At 44.4% G+C, this 20,467-nt stretch overlaps 1 protein-coding gene across 1 annotated transcript in view; it reads left to right on the top strand.

Moving 5' to 3' along the window:
* The first annotated feature begins 227 nt into the window (after positions 1 to 227).
* znf395a (zinc finger protein 395a) overlaps positions 228 to 20,467 on the top strand; it is a 31,773-nt gene continuing 11,533 nt past the window's right edge. Inside the window, exons 1-6 of the mRNA XM_083759808.1 lie at positions 228 to 509; positions 7,868 to 8,283; positions 8,838 to 9,082; positions 10,682 to 10,794; positions 11,840 to 12,042; positions 12,554 to 12,654. Coding sequence (XP_083615934.1) covers positions 8,086 to 8,283; positions 8,838 to 9,082; positions 10,682 to 10,794; positions 11,840 to 12,042; positions 12,554 to 12,654 — 860 coding nt within the window. The 5' untranslated portion in view covers positions 228 to 509; positions 7,868 to 8,085. The remainder of the gene's footprint in view (positions 510 to 7,867; positions 8,284 to 8,837; positions 9,083 to 10,681; positions 10,795 to 11,839; positions 12,043 to 12,553; positions 12,655 to 20,467) is intronic.

Genomic DNA, 20,467 nt, shown 5'->3' with positions numbered 1-20,467 from the left:
GTTTTGTACAAAACTAATAACGCACACGTGCTTTCTTTTTCTCGCGTCTGTTAATTTTGTGTGCATGTTTTAGTGGTGGAAAAATAACTGTACTGTAGGTAGAGGTAGTACTTTTCTTTTAACCACCACTGCCCCATTCGATTCCAGTTTCATTCCAAAGTCCGGTCCGGGATCGCGTCGCCTCTCTCTCTCTCTCTCTAGCTCAGACACAGAAGGTTCAAGTCCCAGCCGGTCACAGCAAGCCTGAGATGGAAGGGGGTGTGTACGTGTAGCTGTGCGTGTGTGTGTGTGCGTGTACCTAGATGTACTGTACAGGACTGACTGACACTGTGCACAGGCTGAGCCCATTGAAACTTTGCCTTGTTGTTTTTCTGGACACAAACATCGGTGTTTGTGTGTTTTTTTTAAAGCCTCCTTTCGTGACGGAACCTTTCTGCGGTATATGCCACGTTGACCACGCCACGCTACAAGTTTCGAATGACATCACACTGCGTTCGATTCAGCAGCAGGTATTATTTAAAAAAAACACACACACATACAGTCATCATTGGGTTTTTTTTGCTTGCATTTGTTGTGTGCCAATTGTGTGGCCCTGCCTGTGTCTATCTGGATAGTTTCATTTGGCATATTAGCCTTACTATTATTTACGGCAACGACTCCAGTCTCTGCCTTGTGGAAATTGAGGGATGTATAATTTATTTGTATATTTTAGTCAAACAGTTGCCCCCCCCCCCCCAATGCCCTCTTAACCTACATAAAAAAAGTTCTGTGTGCTGTGCTGTGTACTGTGTAGCAGCAGCTATGCTGCACAGCTGCGGTAATAGCAGGCGGCGCCACCTTGGGGAATTGTTGGCAAACTTTGTAGGCAATAATAATAACATGAATAAATGCTAAATGCATGTGGGATATATATGTTCACTTTCATTTCCCATCCAATGCACGTTTAATTAAAGTATTTGCCTCGCATGCTTGCTTGCTGTACAACGAACGAACAATGTCTGGCGTGTGTTTTTCTGCGGACCCGTTAGAACGTGATCAGTGCTGCTGAGTGGAAAACACAATGGACAGTACACCACACATACACACTAAACAGTACAGTGCTATTGCAATACCTCCACCGTGCTCCTGGGGGTGCTGCTGGGCCCTGCTCCTGAGTTGTTTATGAAGCCATGATGTGTCATTATGATTGATGGGCTTTGCACCCAGACCCAACCCCTTGTCCAGTGTTTTGATTCTCACTGACTGACGTCAACATGTTGAAGATGTTGTGTTACCGTATTTTACAAATGAACACGAAAATAATAATACTAATAATAATAATGAATAATAATAAATGCACTCAGTATTGTTCTTTGTGGATAATGTAGAACACTTTTTTCCCAAACAGTGGGTCCGGACCCATTTGTGGGTCATGGACCAATTTGTATGGGTCACGATTTGAGTAAAATATATTTCAAAAGATTATTTTTTTTCAATAAAAAAAGTAAAATTATTGTATACATGCAACATACAACAAACAAATCTAAGAAATTCCATAAATAATAATAATAATTTATAAAAGAAAAGTAGTAAAAATATCCGATCTACGCAATGCAGCGTGAAGCGGCGTGTTGTGCGCTTGTAGATCTGCTATTTTCACTAGTTTGGGTCCCGGGCAAATCTTGCATGCATTGGATGATGATGATGATTGTGATCCACAAATCATCTATTCTACACATCATGGTTCATATAATAATAATAATAATAATAAAACTTTATTTGTATAGCACCTTTCATGACATGAAATGCAGCTCAAAGTGCTTTACAGAACAATGGAGAATAAAAGAAAAGCAAGGCAACGACATTAAAAAACAAGCAGTAATGCAGTACAGTGAGGACATGAAAAAAAAAAAATAGAAGATCAAAATACCAACATATAAGTGCCAGAAGGTGGCGGTAATGCACCTAAAAGCTGGTTGCCAACCCAAACACAATAGAGACTAGAGAGAGAGTGACTTTGTGGACTTCCAGTCATGCTTCCAGTAGGTGGACTTGAACATTTAAATAAAAGTCAAGTATAAGTATTATTTCTGCTTAGGAACAGCAGACTATTCGAGAAAATATTTTTGTTAGCCATTCGCATCCCTAGAAGGTACATTGAGGTGTTTCAAGATGAGTTTCTGTGATGTACAACAGCATTATATTTATCAGACATTGTCTGTATGAACATTCCAAAGGTTGAATTTTTTACAGGGATGATTGCATTTAACCAACATTTATTAGTTTATCACAGTGATAGCGTGATGACTCTTTCTTCCGTTAAGCGGTTAAGGTGTCTCATATACCGTAAGCATTGTGGTCCAAAAGTAAACAAACTGTCTTGGCGTTATTGTCAGGGAAGTGCCTCTGTAACTTTTATGACAGTCATATATATTTATATTTACATATTTGATACAGTACTGTTTCTAGCTAAAATGTAACTAATTCAGCAGCAGTAACATTAGCGTTTTCTCTCAGTCAGTTCATTCTTCAAATCCATATGAGTGAAACGGCCAGGATGACATGTTCATTTTTCAAACACAGTTCTTATATGAGGCGATCTAAAATCCCCCCCTATGGGGATTACAATGCAAATAAAAAGTACATGAACCTGTGGACTTGCGCCCTCTACCGATATTGACGTCAGACTTCGGTGCTAGCTTGTGACGTCTCCCTGCGACCCAAACTAGTCTACAAGCTCCCAATGTGTCGTGCACTTGATTGGCTAGTATTTTCTACTTAAAGTTACATTTTGTGGAATTTCTTTGAATTGTTATTTATGAAATTGTTTTGAAAAAATTGTTTCATTACTTTTGAATGTATGAAAAACTTGCATTTATATTAGAAAATAGAGTGAATATTTAGTTGCGCAGCCACAATAACAAATCAGTCTGTGACCCACAATTGGGTCCCGACCCACGGTTTGGGAACCACTGCTCTACTGTGTGGACTTGGATGGAGGTCCATGACACGACAATCCGTGCAGGGAGGTCAATCTTTGTCGCTGCACCAGAGATTGCTTGCTATGGGCTGGGACGGCACCTGTCAGCAGGGGGTGTTGAACTGTAGCCAAAGGAGTAGGGTCAGGGTGGTGGAGGAGGCGCTACGTCCTCGCGGTGGGGGCTCCTCACTGGAAGGTAAGCCAGTAGGGGCAGCAGTGAGTACAAGTCTACGGAGAAATGTTAGCAATATTTGGGAATTTGCGTAACAACTAAATTGGTAAGAAAAGGAAAAGCTACGGGCAGTCTCCATAAATAATTCATGAGCTAAGTCACGCTTTGGGCGTAGCCGGCAGAGCTTCAAATAACATCCAGAAAGTGTGTGGAAAGCCGAGTGAGTCGGTCTGTAGAGATGCTGGGTTTGCGTTCCCAAGATCCCGGGTTTGAATCCCTGTGTGGGTGTATTAATACATTTTTTTGTCTAACCTAACATTTGTTGTGACATGCTTATGTCACAACAAAAGTTAGTGTGATGTTTATGTTTATATTCAAGATGATCGCTTCGCCTCACCTGTCCACAGCTATCCTTAAATTCAGTTGTCCTGTAGGCAATGGCCAGGCTTTTTTGTTCTCTGTTTGAGTTGAGCAGATTGTGTGCATCAACTCATGATTATATCATGGATTCCTCTGTCCTTTAAATGCCTTTTCAGATTTAAAGATTGGTTGATGACTTTCACATAATCTAAAGCAGAATCTTTCACTAAACATGGTGAAATGTTACTGTGATGGAACGACGGTCATGGCAAACAACGTTAAGATGTTTCTACATTGTATTTTTTATTTATTGGATTAATTAGGCCATTAGATTGCAGTGTGAAACAACATTATCCCTAAATCCCTGCACGAGGCCAATGTTTTTGCAATCCCAGGGAAAGCCTCCTGCTACCGTGAGTCAGCGCTTACCGTAACACTGGAGAAAGGGGGTGGGTAACCTTTTGCCCACCACCAGATCTGTTGCAGGAAATGTTAGTGTTTTGTTGTGTGCTCCTCTTCCTAATCCATTGCATGTGTTATATTTTTTATTACTTTATCCTTTATTTCCCTCGAATATATTATCTCCCTCCCTTTCTCGTTCTCTCTCTCTCTCTGCCGTAATCTCTTCATCTCTCTTTATCTCCCTCTCTGTGTCTCTCCCTCCCTCTTCATCTCTCTTTATCTCCCTCTCTGTGTCTCTCCCTCCCTCTCTTTATCTCCCTCTCTGTGTCTCTCCCTCCCTCTTACCTCATTCGGTGTCTGAGCTCCTAATGGGTAATAGGATATGGCCACTCAGTGGACCAGATCAGGCCCCCCAGGGGCCTCACTGTAAACTACAGCACTTGCTTTCTCTAGAATAAGTGAGTCACCCCGGCCTGCCTTTGTTTTGTTCCACTTCCAGTTCCAAGTAACATAGACTTACCTACTGTACCTACATACTGTACACCTGTCACTGGAACCAGACTCCCACTGAGTCCATACTCCATAATGATGGCCAACTGGTAACTACTAACGGCTGCGACTGTGGCTCAGGGGGTAGAGCAGGTCGTCCAATGATCCATGGGTCGGCGGTTCGAATCCCGGCTCCTCCTGTCTACATGTTGAAGTGTCCTTGGGCAAGACACTGAACCCCAAACTGCTCCTGATGTGCTGGTTGGTTGGTAACTTGGTACCTTGCATGGCTTCCGCCGCAATCAGTGTATGAATGGGTGAATGTAATGCACCATCTATGTAAAGCGCCTTGGATAAAGGCGCTATATAAATGCACCATTTACCATTTTACCATTTACTAGCCGTTAATGGTTAAAGAAAACATCACACTTGTGTGAACTGTGAAGTGAGGGACGTTCTTATCATCATCATCATGCCGTAAAATAGACAAGAAGAAGCCTATTTGCTCAGATACTATGACGTAAAGTTCTCCATTCATTGTCAATGGGAATTAAATGTTTGTGTGGACAAAAATAGACACTAAGCCAATTTGCTCAGACACTATACATACAATTGTCAGTTCATTGTCGATGGGAATTTGTCCTTTGTGTAGGACAAAATCAGACCTGTCTGAACTGGTGCTGAGTGGTGCTGTTGGGGTGTCGGACTATTGGTTGTCGGACTATTGGTTGTCACACTATTGGCTGTCGGACTATTGGCTGTCGGAATATTGGTGGTCGGACTATTGGTTGTAGTCTGTACTGTACTTTATAAACTGTAATGTCTCTCATGCACCTGTGCATGTGTGCTACACCGTAGTCTGTACTGCACTGTGCTCTCACTGCTCTGCTGGTTTTACACTAAAAACAGTCAAAAATTGACAGTTACTGTGTGGGGTCCCCGGAACAACCAGACCCCCAGGTTGTGGGGGTCCCCAGCGGAATCATGTAACGGCTGCTAAAAACTCAGCTTCCCATCATGCACCTGTGCACAGTGTGAAGCTCAACAGCGCCACTTTGTCACCTGTTACTGGTACTCTAGAGTCTAGAGTACCAACAGGTGACAAAGTGGCGCTGTTGTTGTCCCCATGTCACTTTGTCTGTCTAGAGTCTAGACAGACAAAGTGACATAGGGACAAACATTGCTGTTCCTTGGAGTGGCTGCACCACTCAAAATAGAGACTAAGACATATGACGTAAATTCTCCATTCATTGTCAATGGAAAATTAATGTTTGTGTAAGATGAAAATCTACACTAATAGCTGAATATAGGAGGGGCTAGCGCCTCTCAAAAAATGTATAAATATAAAATATAAGTGGGAGCACCGGTGCTACCAAGTATAAGAAAGTAAAATTGGAGCCCTGCTCCCGTTTCACTGCTTAAATATAACTATTTCTTAAATCTTATGGAAAACTCAGCTGTTCAATTTCAGAGCCTCAATAAAAATACATTGAATTTCTTTTTTGAATGGAAAACTATTTGTTGAATTCTTCTTCTGCCTCTTTGTATTGATATGTTTCATGTGTAAATAACGATTAATGAAAAGAAAAGTCCAAAACAATTATAAAAAACCACACCCGTGAGAAGTGAGGGGCGCTAATATATTAAAGTCTAACTCATGTTTATTAGATGATGTAATGGTGGTGTAAAACAAACGGTACAAACACAAACATTAAACACCATTAAACCATTCTGACCGGGCACCCATTTTGGTGTCAGCATCATGTTATGCTTTAGCTATTTAAAAATAGCAGATCTACAAGCTCATATCGCGCCACCGAGTGGCGCGATACGAGCTTGTAGGTCTGCTATTTTTGAAAAATCGAAGAACGACTGACATTTTTTAGAATCTGATCTCAGGTCAGAATGGGTTCATCAGACCAGTGTGTGTCCGGCGGAAACCTCGCATGAATCTGATCTCAGGTCAGAATGGGTTAACAATATAGAGACAATATGTTGTAAATGACACATTATGACGTAGATTTTCCCTTAATTGTCAATGCGTTTACAAAACAAACATTGAACTAAAGACAAACATTAAACCTGTGTATAGGAGAGGCTAGCGCCCCTCAAAAACAAACACAGCCTCCTCACGTATAAGAAGCACAGTATGAGTCACCAGAACCAAGGACGGGCGTTTTCAATGAATCTGACGTGGTTAAAAAAAAGAGTTTGAAGTTACAATGGGTTTGTATAGGCAGCAGCGGGCGTGTCTGATAAATGAATATCAAATATCAAAAAACTGATGCAACTTAAAAACTGTCTGGGGTGTTCACAAAAGCCTGAGTTGAGTAGACGATAAAATTACTAAATTATTAAACACTTTAATGAACGTGAAATGTCCCTTTAATATTTTATAGGCCTGTTGAAGAGGGTATTTTAATCGGTGTACGACTGCGTGGGTATGTGTGACCGTGTGATGTATCCCCCCCCCCACACACACACACAGCTAAAGAAATCCCTACTACACCCTTGTGTAGGAACCAGTAGGAAATCTGAGAGGGAGACAGACAGTGTAGGAGAGGCAGACAAGAATGAAGTTGAGGGGGAAACATTCACTGCATGGGAGGTAGCCTACAAGTCTTAAGGTGTTTTTAAATGAGAGACTCAGGGCAGATTCACACTGAGTCCGTTTGATTTAAACTGTTTGAAAATTTGATTTGCCTGTTACCCGCTGGCCATGATTCACATTGGCCTTGATTAATCTTCCGCACCTGTGTACGCTTCATTCAACTGTATTCAATGCTTTCACATTGCAACGATCCGTATCTCCGAGTACACTTCAATCGGTCCCGAGACTAACTCCAGGAGGTCCCGGGAATGGTTGGGTGATCCGCTCCCGGTACGCACTACGCAGCATTCACACTACACTACCACAACATCTGCCAAGTGGTCCCGAGGGCCGGGACCATAGTGTGAATCTGCCCTCAATCTTGTGGAAGCTCAGTCGATACAAATAATTCACCTTCACCTTGTGACTATGATTCACCCTACATAGCAGAGCACTCTAGGGAGTGTTTAAGGAGGGTTTTTGTGGAAAAAGAGCGAACAGCAAACCCTCCCGGTATAAAATACTGCAGAATGGCGATGAACAAATAGTTTGTTGCAGAGCAGGGTTGAAATTCTTATCTGGCTTTTCATGATTCTTGTATGATTCATTTAATTACACTTGATTTGACAAGCCTAATGTCTACATCTATGTCATACTGTTGCACAATAAATTAGCATACACATGGACTGTGAGTAGTAGTCTATCAAATAGTCAAACCTAATAGATTTCTCATTTTACAGTTTCAATTAGAACACTTCAGTTCCCACTCTTCTAACTGAGTAGGAGCTCAGCTCCCTCCCGTTGGCTCTGTGATTGTTTTCAGTGGGCTACACAACTTCTATAGGACATTTTAAAATGGCACGTTCATCCTCCTCTCTCTGTCTCTCTCTTCCAGTTGTGGTACAGTTGGACTCAGTCCGGATCCTGTCCTGTTGGCCAAAAGCATCCTGCCATTCAGACAGACTGACGTACCGTCAGTGGGTTTGACAGACAGAAGAGAGACGAAAGGAGAACAGGAAAAAAAGGAAAACGGACCTTATTGACATTTGACAGAGAGAGAGAGAGAGACAAATAGAGCTACAGACAAATACATAGTGAGTCAGACAGACCACCATGATACCCAAGGCCCGCCTGGGGAAACGTTCCCCGCTGGGAGCCCTTGTTTGCTCCTCCTGCCCCGCCACCATGGATGCCTCCCTGGATCCTGAGAGCCTCGGAGACCAGGATGGAGGCATGGCTGCGGCTGCCATGATACCAGGACCAGGACCGCAGGCCCACTATGGCAGGGTCAAACTTAATCCTGGACAGAAGGTGAGACGAGGCTGCATGTTTCTTTTTTTTTTAGGATATTACCTACCCTAGCCTATTCTGACCTGAGATCAGATTCATACGAGGTTTCCGCCGGACACACACTGGTCTGATGAACCCATTCTGACCTGAGATCAGATTCTAAAAATGTCAGTCGTTCTTCGATTTTTTTCAAAAATAGCAGACCTACAAGCTCGTATCGCGCCACTCGGTGGCGCGATACGAGCTTGTAGATCTGCTATTTTTCAATAGCTAAAGCATAACATGATGCTAACACCAAAATGGGTGCCCGGTCAGAATGGGCTAGGGGACACGTGGAGAACGTGTAAACTCCACACAGAAAGGCCCTTTCACCAACCCAACCTAGGGTGTGGGGGGGGGGCGCTGATGACAGGGCGATATTATGTATTTGGTTCATAGATGATGTGCATCTAGTTATCTACGTGCTCTCTGCCCCTCCTCCAGGTGTATTTACAGTGTTATCTCCGTGCTCTCTGCCCCTCCTCCAGGTGTATTTACAGTGTTATCTCCGTGCTCTCTGCCCCTCCCTCCTCCAGGTGTATTTACAGTGTGGAGGCCGCGAGTGCTCGGGTTTGGTGGAGCAGCACAACCACGTGGACAACCAGGTGTCCGTGTTCCTGCACGCACTGGGACGCCACGTCCTGAGGAAGACTGAGGATGTGTGGACCTCCCCCTCGGCTCCACCGCTGTCTCCTTCCTCCCCTACCACCTCCTTCTCCTCGGTCATACACACTCCTGGAAAGAGCCACACCATCTCCTCCTGCATCGATGTGCCTGGGAGGTGAGGGAGAAAAAAAATCATATTATGTTACTTAATACTTATTAACCCTCTTATGGCCACCCTAACAGTGGATTGTGCCTTCTATACCTGCACTATTCATATGTTTAATTCGTCATTTTAATGCCAATAGAAAAATCAGTGACGTACACACTATATCTCATTCTAATCTAACACGGTAATCCTAGTAGGGGGGGGGGGGGGGGAGTACTTACACATGTAGATCTGTTTGAGTACTTACGCGTTGGTAACGCCCGGGATTCAAACTCGGGCCTCCCACATGAAAGTCCAACATCTTAACCACTAGACCACTTATCCCTCCGGAAGAGGGGAGATATTAGACTTTCCAGACCATCAGGCAGAGGCTTTGAGCCACTCTGCTACACTCACCTCCCTTTTGAACCACAGGGAAACCCCATCCGGGTCACGGCACCAATGTAACGCCCAGGATTCGAACTTGGTTAACTTAACCTGACTAGACCATGTGGTCTTACATGACATTGTTCTATTGTTAACAGCAGAAATATTCAGTGTTTGTGATGACAATTATGTGTGTCCTGGTCCATTATTCATTACTATAGTGTGTTCACTGTTCATGTTTTTTTAAGGCTGGTTTCAGTGCTATTTGGCATGACCCTCTACCATAATGTAAAGTTGCAAAAGCATATGACATGTATGTATTTTCTTCACTTAACTTTTCGTGCATTTTGATCAAAGATCCTGGGAGGAGATGCATTTTAATTGATTTTCATATAATTCAAAATGGCGGGTGATCAAGAGGTCAGAGGTCAAAAGTAAGAGCACGTTACTTGTTGGGCATGATGAGACGCATAATGTGTATCAAAGTTTCATTGCCGACGGTCAAACAGTTCATGAGCTACAGGTGGTCAAAGTTTGCATTTTCAATTGAGCGCTATAGCGCCACCCTTTGACCAATCGGTTGTGGGCTTGGCATCCTCACCGTTTGGCATGGCCCTCTACCCTATGTCCAAACTTCGCGAAAACCGACGGAACCCACGGTTCAGCCAGAACTGCTATTTTTGGGCGGAAGAAGAAAGAAAGAGACAAAAGCAATAAAGGACCTTTCAGGACTGCTTGGTCCTTTTTAATAATAATAATTAAAAAACTAATTTAGGAAACTAAAAATAATAGGATCCATAAAAACGTGACCGCGACCCACAAATTGGTCCCAACCCAGTGCATGGGAACCAGTGTATTAGAGTAACGTTAACTCCATAGCCACATACAAACATCAAGGCACTCCATCTTTAATGTCCCTGTACCTCTCCTTTCCTCCTCCCCTAATGTCCCTGTGCCTCTCCTTTCCTCCTCCCCTAATGTCCCTGTACCTCTCCTTTCCTCCTCCCCTAATGTCCCTGTACCTCTCCTTTCCTCCTCCCCTAATGTCCCTGTACCTCTCCTTTCCTCCTCCCCTAATTTCCCTGTACCTCTCCTTTCCTCCTCCCCTAATGTCCCTGTACCTCTCCTTTCCTCCTCCCCTAATGTCCCTGTACCTCTCCTTTCCTCCTCCCCTAATGTCCCTGTACCTCTCCTTTCCTCCTCCCCTAATGTCCCTGTACCTCTCCTTTCCTCCTCCCCTAGTCAGAGGAGTCCAGGGGCAGTGGACATGGACGAGATGATGGCTGCCATGGTCCTCACCAGTCTGTCCTGCAGCCCTCTGCTCCACAGTCCCCCCCACAGAGACGCCCCGGCAGGTGAGACACGGTTGCGTACGGTAGGAGGAGTGGTGACAGTGGAAGTACTAGTGACAGTGGCAGCAGAAATAATAATACTAGCCTTGGTACCAGGCTTTCATTTTTGTTGGTGCAAAAATTGAAAGCCTGGAGGAACGCATTGGCCGCTCTGGTCTAAAGGTGGGAGTCAACCCTTCCGGGTGGGCGTCGCTCCAAATGATGTGACGTAGCGCTGCACTAGGGGGGAGAGGAGGGGCCGGGGGTGACGGACAGATCGATGAGATCCAATCAGGGCGTGCGCAAATCTGAGCCGCGACCCACCCCTCTAGACCAGAAACCTAACACGTTAGCTCAGGCTATAATAATACAAGCAGCAGCGTGGCTTTAGCAGTAGCATACATGCTGAAGTAGTATTGGTTATAATCAAAAGGTTTTGGGGGCTAGTTCTCAGGGGAGCACCTGGAGATGTTGCTTGGTACGCACTGCAGACAGCGTTGACCCCTTCACCACTTTTCAACCTATGTTCATATAATTGGTCCTCACTAATGTTAATGATAAAATGATGATACAATTATCTTTCTACTCGGTCTGTCTCATAGGAGCGATTTCAGAAACCCGTCAACCAGTGACATCATCGTTGGCCAGATAAAAACAATATTTAGATTTGTATTATCGTGAAAACGATGGGTTCCATTATCGCATTGTAACTTTTCAGGAATAGAACGCCTGCAGTTTCTATTGGCTGCGTGGCATTGGTACGACCTCCCGTTAGTTCAACCATTACTAACAATGTGTTTAATCCACGAGGGTTTTGCAACTTGTCACAACCGAAACGGACTTCCTCTTAAAAATAAGAGCCGCTTGTAAGGATTAGTCAACACTAGTTTTATTTCTAAGTCTACTTACAGGAAGAAGATAGACATTTGAAGTACCTCCAGTGGAATAGTTGCAATAGTACCACTACCATTAAATGAGTAATTAGTAATAGTGTGATTCTCTTGAACTGTTCTCCACTGATGATAAATTAATTGCTGTGTGTGTGTGTGTGTGTGTGTGCGTGCGCTAGCTCCAGGCATGGAGTGTGCAGGAGGCGAGCTCTCAGACAGCGGGAGCAGCGGCTACTGGAGTGTCGGCGGCGGCAATGGAAGCCCGGTCCCGTCTCCGCCAATCACAGAGCCCGATGGCAGTGTGGCCACGCCCTCTGATGAGGGATTGGACATGGAGTTGGAGCAGGTGTTGTTTGATGAGCCGGCGCCACGGAAACGCAGAGTGAGTATAGTTACTGTGTGTGTGTGTGTGTGTGTGTGTGTGTGTTGCGTCGGGCATATTGACACTTAAACTGTTACTTGAAAACATTCATTCAAAAAAATGATCTGGTGAGTTTTTAAAGTAGTTTGCTTCTCCCCTCTCTCTCTCGTTGTTTGTTCCTCTCTCCCCTAATCTTTTTGGTTTCTCTAACCGGCTTTCTCTCTCACTCGCTCAATATCTCCCCCATTTATCTTTCTATGCCTTTCTCTCTCTCTCTCTCTCTCTCTCTCTCTCTCTCTCTCTCTCTCTCTCTCTCTCTGTCTCTGTCTCTGTCTCTGTCTCTGTCTCTGTCTCTGTCTCTGTCTCTGTCTCTGTCTCTGTCTCTCTCTGTCTCTGTCTCTCTCTGTCTCTGTCTCTGTCTCTGTCTCTGTCTCTGTCTCTGTCTCTGTCTCTGTCTCTGTCTCTGTCTCTGTCTCTGTCTCTCTCTCTCTCTCTCTCTCTCTCTCTCTCTCTCTCTCCTCCTCCCCGTCAGAACTCGGTGAAGGTCGCCTACCGCTGCCTGTGGCCGAGTTGTGGGAAAGTCCTCACGTCAGTGGTGGGGATAAAGCGTCACATCCGCACGCTACATCTCGGGTGAGTTTTAACAACAATAACAACAACACTTATAATACTTAAAAAAAATGTACCTGGAGGTGAGAACACTGCCTGCAATAACTGCTGCAGGCAGGGTAATAATGTAATAAATGATAACCTTTCATACACATCGTAGGTTGATGCTCAAAGTTTTGCCATTCTAGAGAATAAAAACAAATGAGTACAGCTAAGTGCAGCTTTACTGCAGCTTACATGGCCTATCGCTCTATAACTATTAATATTAGCAGGATTGTATCGTGTAGTACGATCCTTTATCTACATTAGGATCTGATTCTCACTCAGTTACAAAGGGATAAATTAATACTGAAGATTTGACTGTGTACGGTTCAATTTATACTTTAGGACCTTTAGTATTCTCGTGTTATCCTCCTGGCAAATGTTGTTCTATTGCCTCCTGTCATTGTGTTTGGACTCCATTTCTGGTTTTGTGAAAATGCAGTGTTTCTCTGTGTAATTGCATGTATGTGCTGTTATACTGCACTTAATTACACACTGCAATATCGTGAGAGTCAATTCAACGTTGAGTATAAAAGTGGACCTTACCCGAGGAGGGTTGGCAAAAGGGCCTTTCTGTGTGGAGTTAGCATGTTCTCCCCGTGTCCCCTAGGGTAGGTAGGTACCCTCACAAAAAACATGCATAAATCCTGGTCTCTAAACTGCCTCCCCCTGGCCAGCCGGGGCGCCTGATGGAGGGAAAAGGAACTGGTTGGAATAACGTGTTCCTTCCACGCGCTACGTCCAACCAGGGAAACTCCCCCCTGTCAGGTGTAAAGGAGCAACTTGGACACTCAGGCATGAAGGAAGCATGAGTTCAAGTCCGTTGCTCTCCCCATGTCCCCCATATATGGGGACTAGGTTGGTGGAGGGTGTGTAGAGCCCAGGATCACATTAGATGATTGACACAGGGGTGAAAAATGAGTTATAAAATTGTGGGATAAAAAATATAAAGGAGAAAGGTGGACCTTTGCTGGTAAACCTTTACACTTTGAGTTAAGTTAAAACACAGGCTACACTTTTTGGGGGTTGGGTTCCATTCATCCCTGATCGTCTGTAACCATTGTCGACCTGATAAGTTGTCATAGACAATGCACTGTGAATGTGTAGAAGGATCGTGGGCAGTCGTGGGCAGCTAGCCGAGGGTAGGCGTTATCCTCAAGCGTGGGTGATAGTCTTCTGGCTGTGGTGGTGACAGGTCACAGCTTAATGACTGAGTTTTTTCACTGTTTTCTTTTCTCAAATGAAATCTTAAGGGGATTGTATATGAACAGAGAATATAATTATTCCCCAACAATCCTCCCTTTTGTTTATTTAAACACATTAAATGAAACAACAAATCAAGAAAAAACGTGAATATACAATAGCAACAGAGACCCAGTGGAAATAGCGTACGAGTATACCTTCAAACAACACAAACATCAGTTTTATACTTTAGTTGCGGGACACACACCATGTTGCATATAACACGAGAGATAATTGCACATTCATTCGTATACATGGTTTGAACAAAATACAGAAGTGGGTGTGTCTTCCGGCAGAGTGGTAAATCTCACGGTGGGTAATGCCAGCGAGTAACCAGCTCAAACCGGGAGACAGGTGGCCTCGGCATCCTTAGGCCTTTAGAGCAGAGAGAAGGAGTGAAACCACAGCCTGCTATGCACGTACAGGACTCTGATACACACCCTCCCCTACTTGTACTTATGCTCAGCCGAGCATACACATCCTGTAGATAAAGGGTTAAAGGCCTAGACAGTCCAAAGTAAATTTAAAGTGTGTATATATGAACCAACTAAGGGAATAAGAAAAACACTCCATCAACCACAGAAAAAACAGGCATATCAGGCGGAGAGAGCACTGTTGCAGCTAGGCAATAAAAACAACAAAACCAACCCCAAAAATGGAACACAAAAAACAATACCGACACATCTTGTGTAAAAGTGCAACAGTCTTCCTATGTCACATGAAATCATCTCCCTCTCAGCGTATTGAATAACCCAGCAGCAAAGTACCAACAAGGTCGGACATTATCAACATTATACCATCAGGTCAAGGCAACAGACTTCCCTAAACTCGCTGCCAGCACTTATCACAAATCCCCTGTTGGACCGTAAAACCTGTGGGAGGCGACAGTTAGGATTCAGATTAAGTACAGAAGTCCATTGTGGGTCTCCACCTAGGAAACAAACCCTGTCACAATTCAGACACCGTAGATATCAAACAGAGATCAGAGATTTGGCATTGTGAAAACAATGACCTCTCTGTCCCGTGTGCATCACCCAGGAAAGAAATATAGCACGAGGTTAGACAGTGAACCAACATTACGGGAAACATTGTGTCGCCTGTGGAAAGAAAGGAAACAAAATGATACGTGGTTAGTGGAGGGCGCCCATTAATCTGTCCACTGTGTGAAATCATTTCGAAGTAAAAACCCTCAAACACCATTTGTGGGCCACACCTTTGACATAACCCAGATAAACAAAATACCAAGTTTCAAGCAGAGGCCACAGTTGGACACGTGACATGTATGCATACATCAATGAAAACAGTAAAAGTTACACCATTCATTCATCACAGTGAAATTGTTCGATTTGGTCAGTCCGAGTCGCCAGGTGGGCGTGCTTCCGTGTGCCACAGGGGCTTGCACGTGTGTGTGTGCGGTAGAGCAAGGTGTGTGCGTGCGGTCGTGCGCACGTGTATGTATGTGCGTGTATGGTTGTGCCAATTGCACAACTGGACGTTTCTTCCGTGTTGCGGGTTTTGGGCCCAGGCCGTACCCCCGCTCCTGCCTGCGGGCATATCACTGTGTCTATGCTAAGTGCAGATATGTGTGTATGACAAAAAGGCTCCACCGGCGCATGCTGCAGCAATGACAAAACCTCAGCAGATCGTGTCGCTCCTCGCAGCCTAATGGCAATGCAAACTTTACCTCGTCGTCGAATCAGCCTCCTGGCTACTAAAAGGTGTCCTACTCTGGCCCTCCGTGTCAGGGAGCCCGCAGCCAGGTCGTTGCTCCCTGGCTGGCGAGCTGGTGGAGCTGTTGCCCCCGCAACCCGAGTACGGATAAGCGGTTGAAGATGGATGGATGGATAGGCAGGAATCTGTGTCAGATCGCAGTAGAAACTAATCTCCTCGTTGATGACGTCGTCAATCACCAGAAGGCCTGGGTTGAATCTTTAGCAGCGCTTGGCATGAGAGCACGTCTCCCTTTGTTGGACGGGCCGGTCAACAGGGCATGGAAGGTGATATCCTTGAATACGAGATCCTCAGGCTGGAGATGCAGACGGTTGTGACCCCTGGGTGGGCAGGGCAATTTTCACTCTGAAAAAACTTTTAGTTATATTAGAACAAATAGTTTACGAGCTCCGAGGCCAAGGGTATGGCCTCTGCTCTGCTCCGGTGTTTCCTCCTGGTCGGCTCCAGGGGGATGCCTATGGAACAAATGTGAACGCTTGCGCATAACTCACCTAACAAATACCTACCTACAAATATTGGATGCAGCAGGTTTCTTCTGCTCAAGCAGAAAGTGAGCATAAGATTTGATAGAGAAAGAAAGTCATTTGAAATCATTACAGCTGTCCCCCAAGTAGTCACAAACGGACAAGGAGAGCACATGTCGCCTGCATCAGACTTGTAAGCGTTGGAGAATTAGAACATAAATAAAATAAATGGTCTAAATGGTCTCTTAGCTTACGCATGTTTCGTGATATTGATAAATGCTTTTATGTGAGGTATTCCCATGCTTTTGTTCTTGCTTAAATGTAAGTCGCTCTGGATTAAGAGCGTCTGCCAAATGCCTAAATTGTAAATTGTCTAAATCCTAGTATAACCTGCCAGTCAGTCACGGCTGTGCACGGTCGTGCACGCTCGTCTCCTCAGTCAGTCCAGTCCTCCTGCAGCTCACAGGAATGCGTGGGGGCCTCACCGCACTCCTGGTACCAGAGATAACAGTCGATTTATTGCTTTGCAGGCGGACACACAGGCAATTAAGAGGAGAGGCCCCATCTAAAAAGAATATATATATATATATACTAACAATAATACTACTAATATAGCCCGGGCTTAACACAAACGTAACAGTGTTTAAGCTAATTTAGAATCATCCAGCTGGAATTGATATGAATTTAGCTCGACACATCGATAGGGGATAGCAATAGCCCTATCACAATGGGGCATTAAAATGTGTCTTGAATCAGCTGTAGGCCTTCATCTGTAGTTGCAACATCATACATGTAATTTTACTAATTACCTAAAGGCACAGTGGTCATTATTTATTAAGTTATTTGCCCCAGTGGGGGTAGTAATCACACTCTGATCACCTACATCCCTGTCTACATTTAAACCACAGCTTCACTAACTTGAGCAGGCCTATTAGCATATCTCAATACATCTATTTTAACCGTAATATTTCACTACCAGGGATATTTCCCCAGTCCGTAGCTTCATAGCATCGTGAAGCCATCAGAGGCTCTCCGCACATGAATAGACCAGTCAGTGGTCTATCACATCATTCTGTCAACTCTCGTGTAAATTGGACAGAGAGGAACACAGCCGTTTCTGTCCAATAGAGGTATTCAATTAATAATTCGTCTCTCTCATCTCTTGCCTGGCCAAACCAGCTAGGCATGAACACTGTCCTCTCATCAATGTGGACATTCTCCAACCAGACATGACAACTGCCTAGTTTTCACCCGTTCACTCAGTCTAGAGTCTAGACCGATAGTTATACACTTTATGCATGTTGGGTCAGCCAGTACGTCTTTGTACCAACTGTGATGCATCACTTCCAGTGGGATCACGCTCACTCGGTACAAGTGATGCATCACATCTGCCACGCGCAGTGGCGTGCTGAATTTCTCCTTTGTTATTTGGCCTGTTAACTTCCAGATCCGTATTTATCACAAAGCGCAACATATTATAACCACAACAACACATTTAGGACATTAGAAGCTCATGTATAAACCATTTGAAACTCAAAATGAGACATTCTACATGAGGAGTAGATTTACTTTCTCTGACTTAAATAAACACCATTATAGCAGCTTCTGCTGCCTTTAACTAATAGACTGGATGTCTTTCTTAACACTCAGGTTTTGGCTATTTGAGAGCTTGTAGATCGGCTATTTTGCACACTCATTTAAGTGAATGGAACAGAAACTACACATGTTCAGCCGATGCTTGTTAATATTTCTCTTATTCAATCCATCAGCCCCCTTGGGTTGGAGGTTGTTTAGCACACAGCAGTAACAAATCAGGTTGATTACGTTCTGTGCATATCACTGCATTGACTCAGAGACTGCTCGCTACCATTGAAACTTGATTCTCAGGCTGTAGCGCAGCAGTGCCAGTGTTATATGAAAACACCAGAGATAACACACCAGTATCATACTGGCATATAATGAATGAATGTGGCCCACCGAACTGTGCATTCTTAAAACACAACGTCATATTTCATGCACATAGTCACCTCGCTGCTGGGGGTAGCTTAACTTCATCAATGTCCATTTGCGACAAGACACAGAAGTATCGATACTATTACTTTAAACATTTGAGTACTGTAGTTGAACACTAGGTCAAAAATTACGTGGGCAGTTTATAAACGAACACTGTGGGGCATATGTAGTCAAGGGACATTCTAAAAACAATAATAATAATAAAAACAATCTGCTCTTTGTGTGTGATCTAAGTGGTGGTGTCATGCATTGTCATGGCACGGGGGGTGTATGAATGAGTGAGGTGTGGGGTTGTGATTCATGTTTCAGAGGGTGTTTGTTTGCGTGCAGTGCCTTTAGGGCATGATTATGGTCTGTTTGACTGCAATTTAAGTGTGGTATAGTGCAATGGAAATGGCTCAGAGGATGTTTGTTTGCGTGACAGCATGGGACATGTTTCATTTCTCAGGTGGTGTGTGGATGCACGTGTCGCCTTTTGGAGTGTGGTCATAGAGTGTTTGAGTGGGTGTATGGAGTGCATAACTTAACCTGTGACTGAATCGACGTCTGGACGCACAGTGCAGGATCGGCCCCAGTTCTCTTATCCGCCACACCCTCACCAGACAATCCGGCCCAGCGCCCGCCATCTCCTTCATCCCTGGTCACCCTCAGTTGTCTCCCTTGGAGTCGCCTGACCCCTCCCCGTGCGGCCGTGACCTCTGTTGCCGCTTCTCCAACGTTGTGGCCTGCTGTAGTTGAAACGACACCCGTCATTCAGCTGTCGGTTCCTTCCACATCTCCTGCCACCACTCTTGCTGTCGTCAGATGTCTGCATTTCGGGCGGTGGTACGTTGGTTTCATCCTCTTCGCCTCGCTGTGCCCATGAGTCAGGATACAGTTAATTTGAGGCGGGCACAGCGCCTGGCTGTTGGTCGAATATGTTGGCGTGCTCTTTCGTACTGTCACTGTTGGACAGCACTGGATCTGAAATGTCAGTGCAGGACGAGCGTTGGGCGTCGTCTGCGTTATTGAGTTGAATCAAGTCCATAGGCTGGAAGCAGCACACATCTTGTGCATACTGTGTTTCTTCCAGAGTGGGCAGAGCCGTGGATATGGCTGAGGCGCAGGAGGCCTTGGGGTCGCAGAGGTCACAGGCATGTGTGTCGACGGGGCTGCTGCTGGTGGGGAGGGCTGTAGGCTCTGTGCGTGCTGGAATGCTGGCTGCTTCGCTGGACGGGGCAGGCAGGGCGTAGAATGACTGGTACGGGGGGGGAACCAAGATCTGGGTCGATCCGCAACAATGCCTGCAGAGGTGACACAGAAAAAACATATGCGAGTAGGGGCCCCCGAAACATGTAAAGAATAATGCAAAGAGGGAGGTTATGAATTCTCATTTACACTGTAAATCCCTGGAACATGTGACACGTTTAAACCTAAACACCAGTGTGTAATAATAAAATGCCGAATGTTTATTAATGGTCATAAAATACAGTAGAACACGAGTTCACTCAAACACCTATATGACTGACTTTGAACACGTTTATGTGTTTAGAAAGTGTTACTGGCGATTAAACATGTTCTTCTGTTTATAATCTAAACACTGTGACACGTTTAAAAAGTGTTACAAATACATGTTTATAACTTAAACACTGATTCCATCTTAGGCATCAGTTTCACGTCGCTGCCAGCTAATACCCATGTAAACCTAATTGCCATTAGGGACATTAATAAAACCTTGGATCTTGAACCTTGAACCTTTCTGTGTTGTGCACATTTAGTCAGAATTTTTGGTTCTGACTCTTTTTACTTAATTAGCTCATTTTCTGTGTGTGTCAGTGTCTCGGTTTCTGAACACTCTGACCCTAACTCTAAACCTTTGTGCTTTCCATTAAGCACACAGAGCTTTCGGAGGAAGGAGGCAGCAGGCTGCCCTCTTCTACACGCCCTAGTCATGTTATTATTTGATATTTTATTATTAGAATATATATATATATATTTTTTTTTCATTATTATTATTTACAATCCTTAGGTTTACCAATATTATTCATATCTTAATTTCTATTATTTTATTTTACCATATTGTTATTATTTTACATGTGCAAATAAACTAAACTAAACTACTTCCCCAGAAGGGGAACCCCATTGAACACCATTCAGGGAGACAGCTGCCATGCTTGGAGACCATATATCTCATGACTGGGCTAAAGTATGCCTCCTCCAAGTGGAGTACAGGCATGGTAGAGGAACGGTTTCCCATTCCGACCGCAGTTTATCTCTGCTTCGTCACTAACTCGTGACCACGCTCTATTACACAAGCGCACCGGTTCTACCGTTAAAACGTCTTCTAACGTGGCCTTTATTTTTCG

The sequence above is a fragment of the Protomyctophum parallelum genome, assembly GCF_964188405.1.
Source record: "Protomyctophum parallelum genome assembly, chromosome: 2".
Lineage (NCBI taxonomy): Eukaryota > Metazoa > Chordata > Actinopteri > Myctophiformes > Myctophidae > Protomyctophum > Protomyctophum parallelum.
This window is presented reverse-complemented; position numbering and strand designations above follow the sequence as displayed.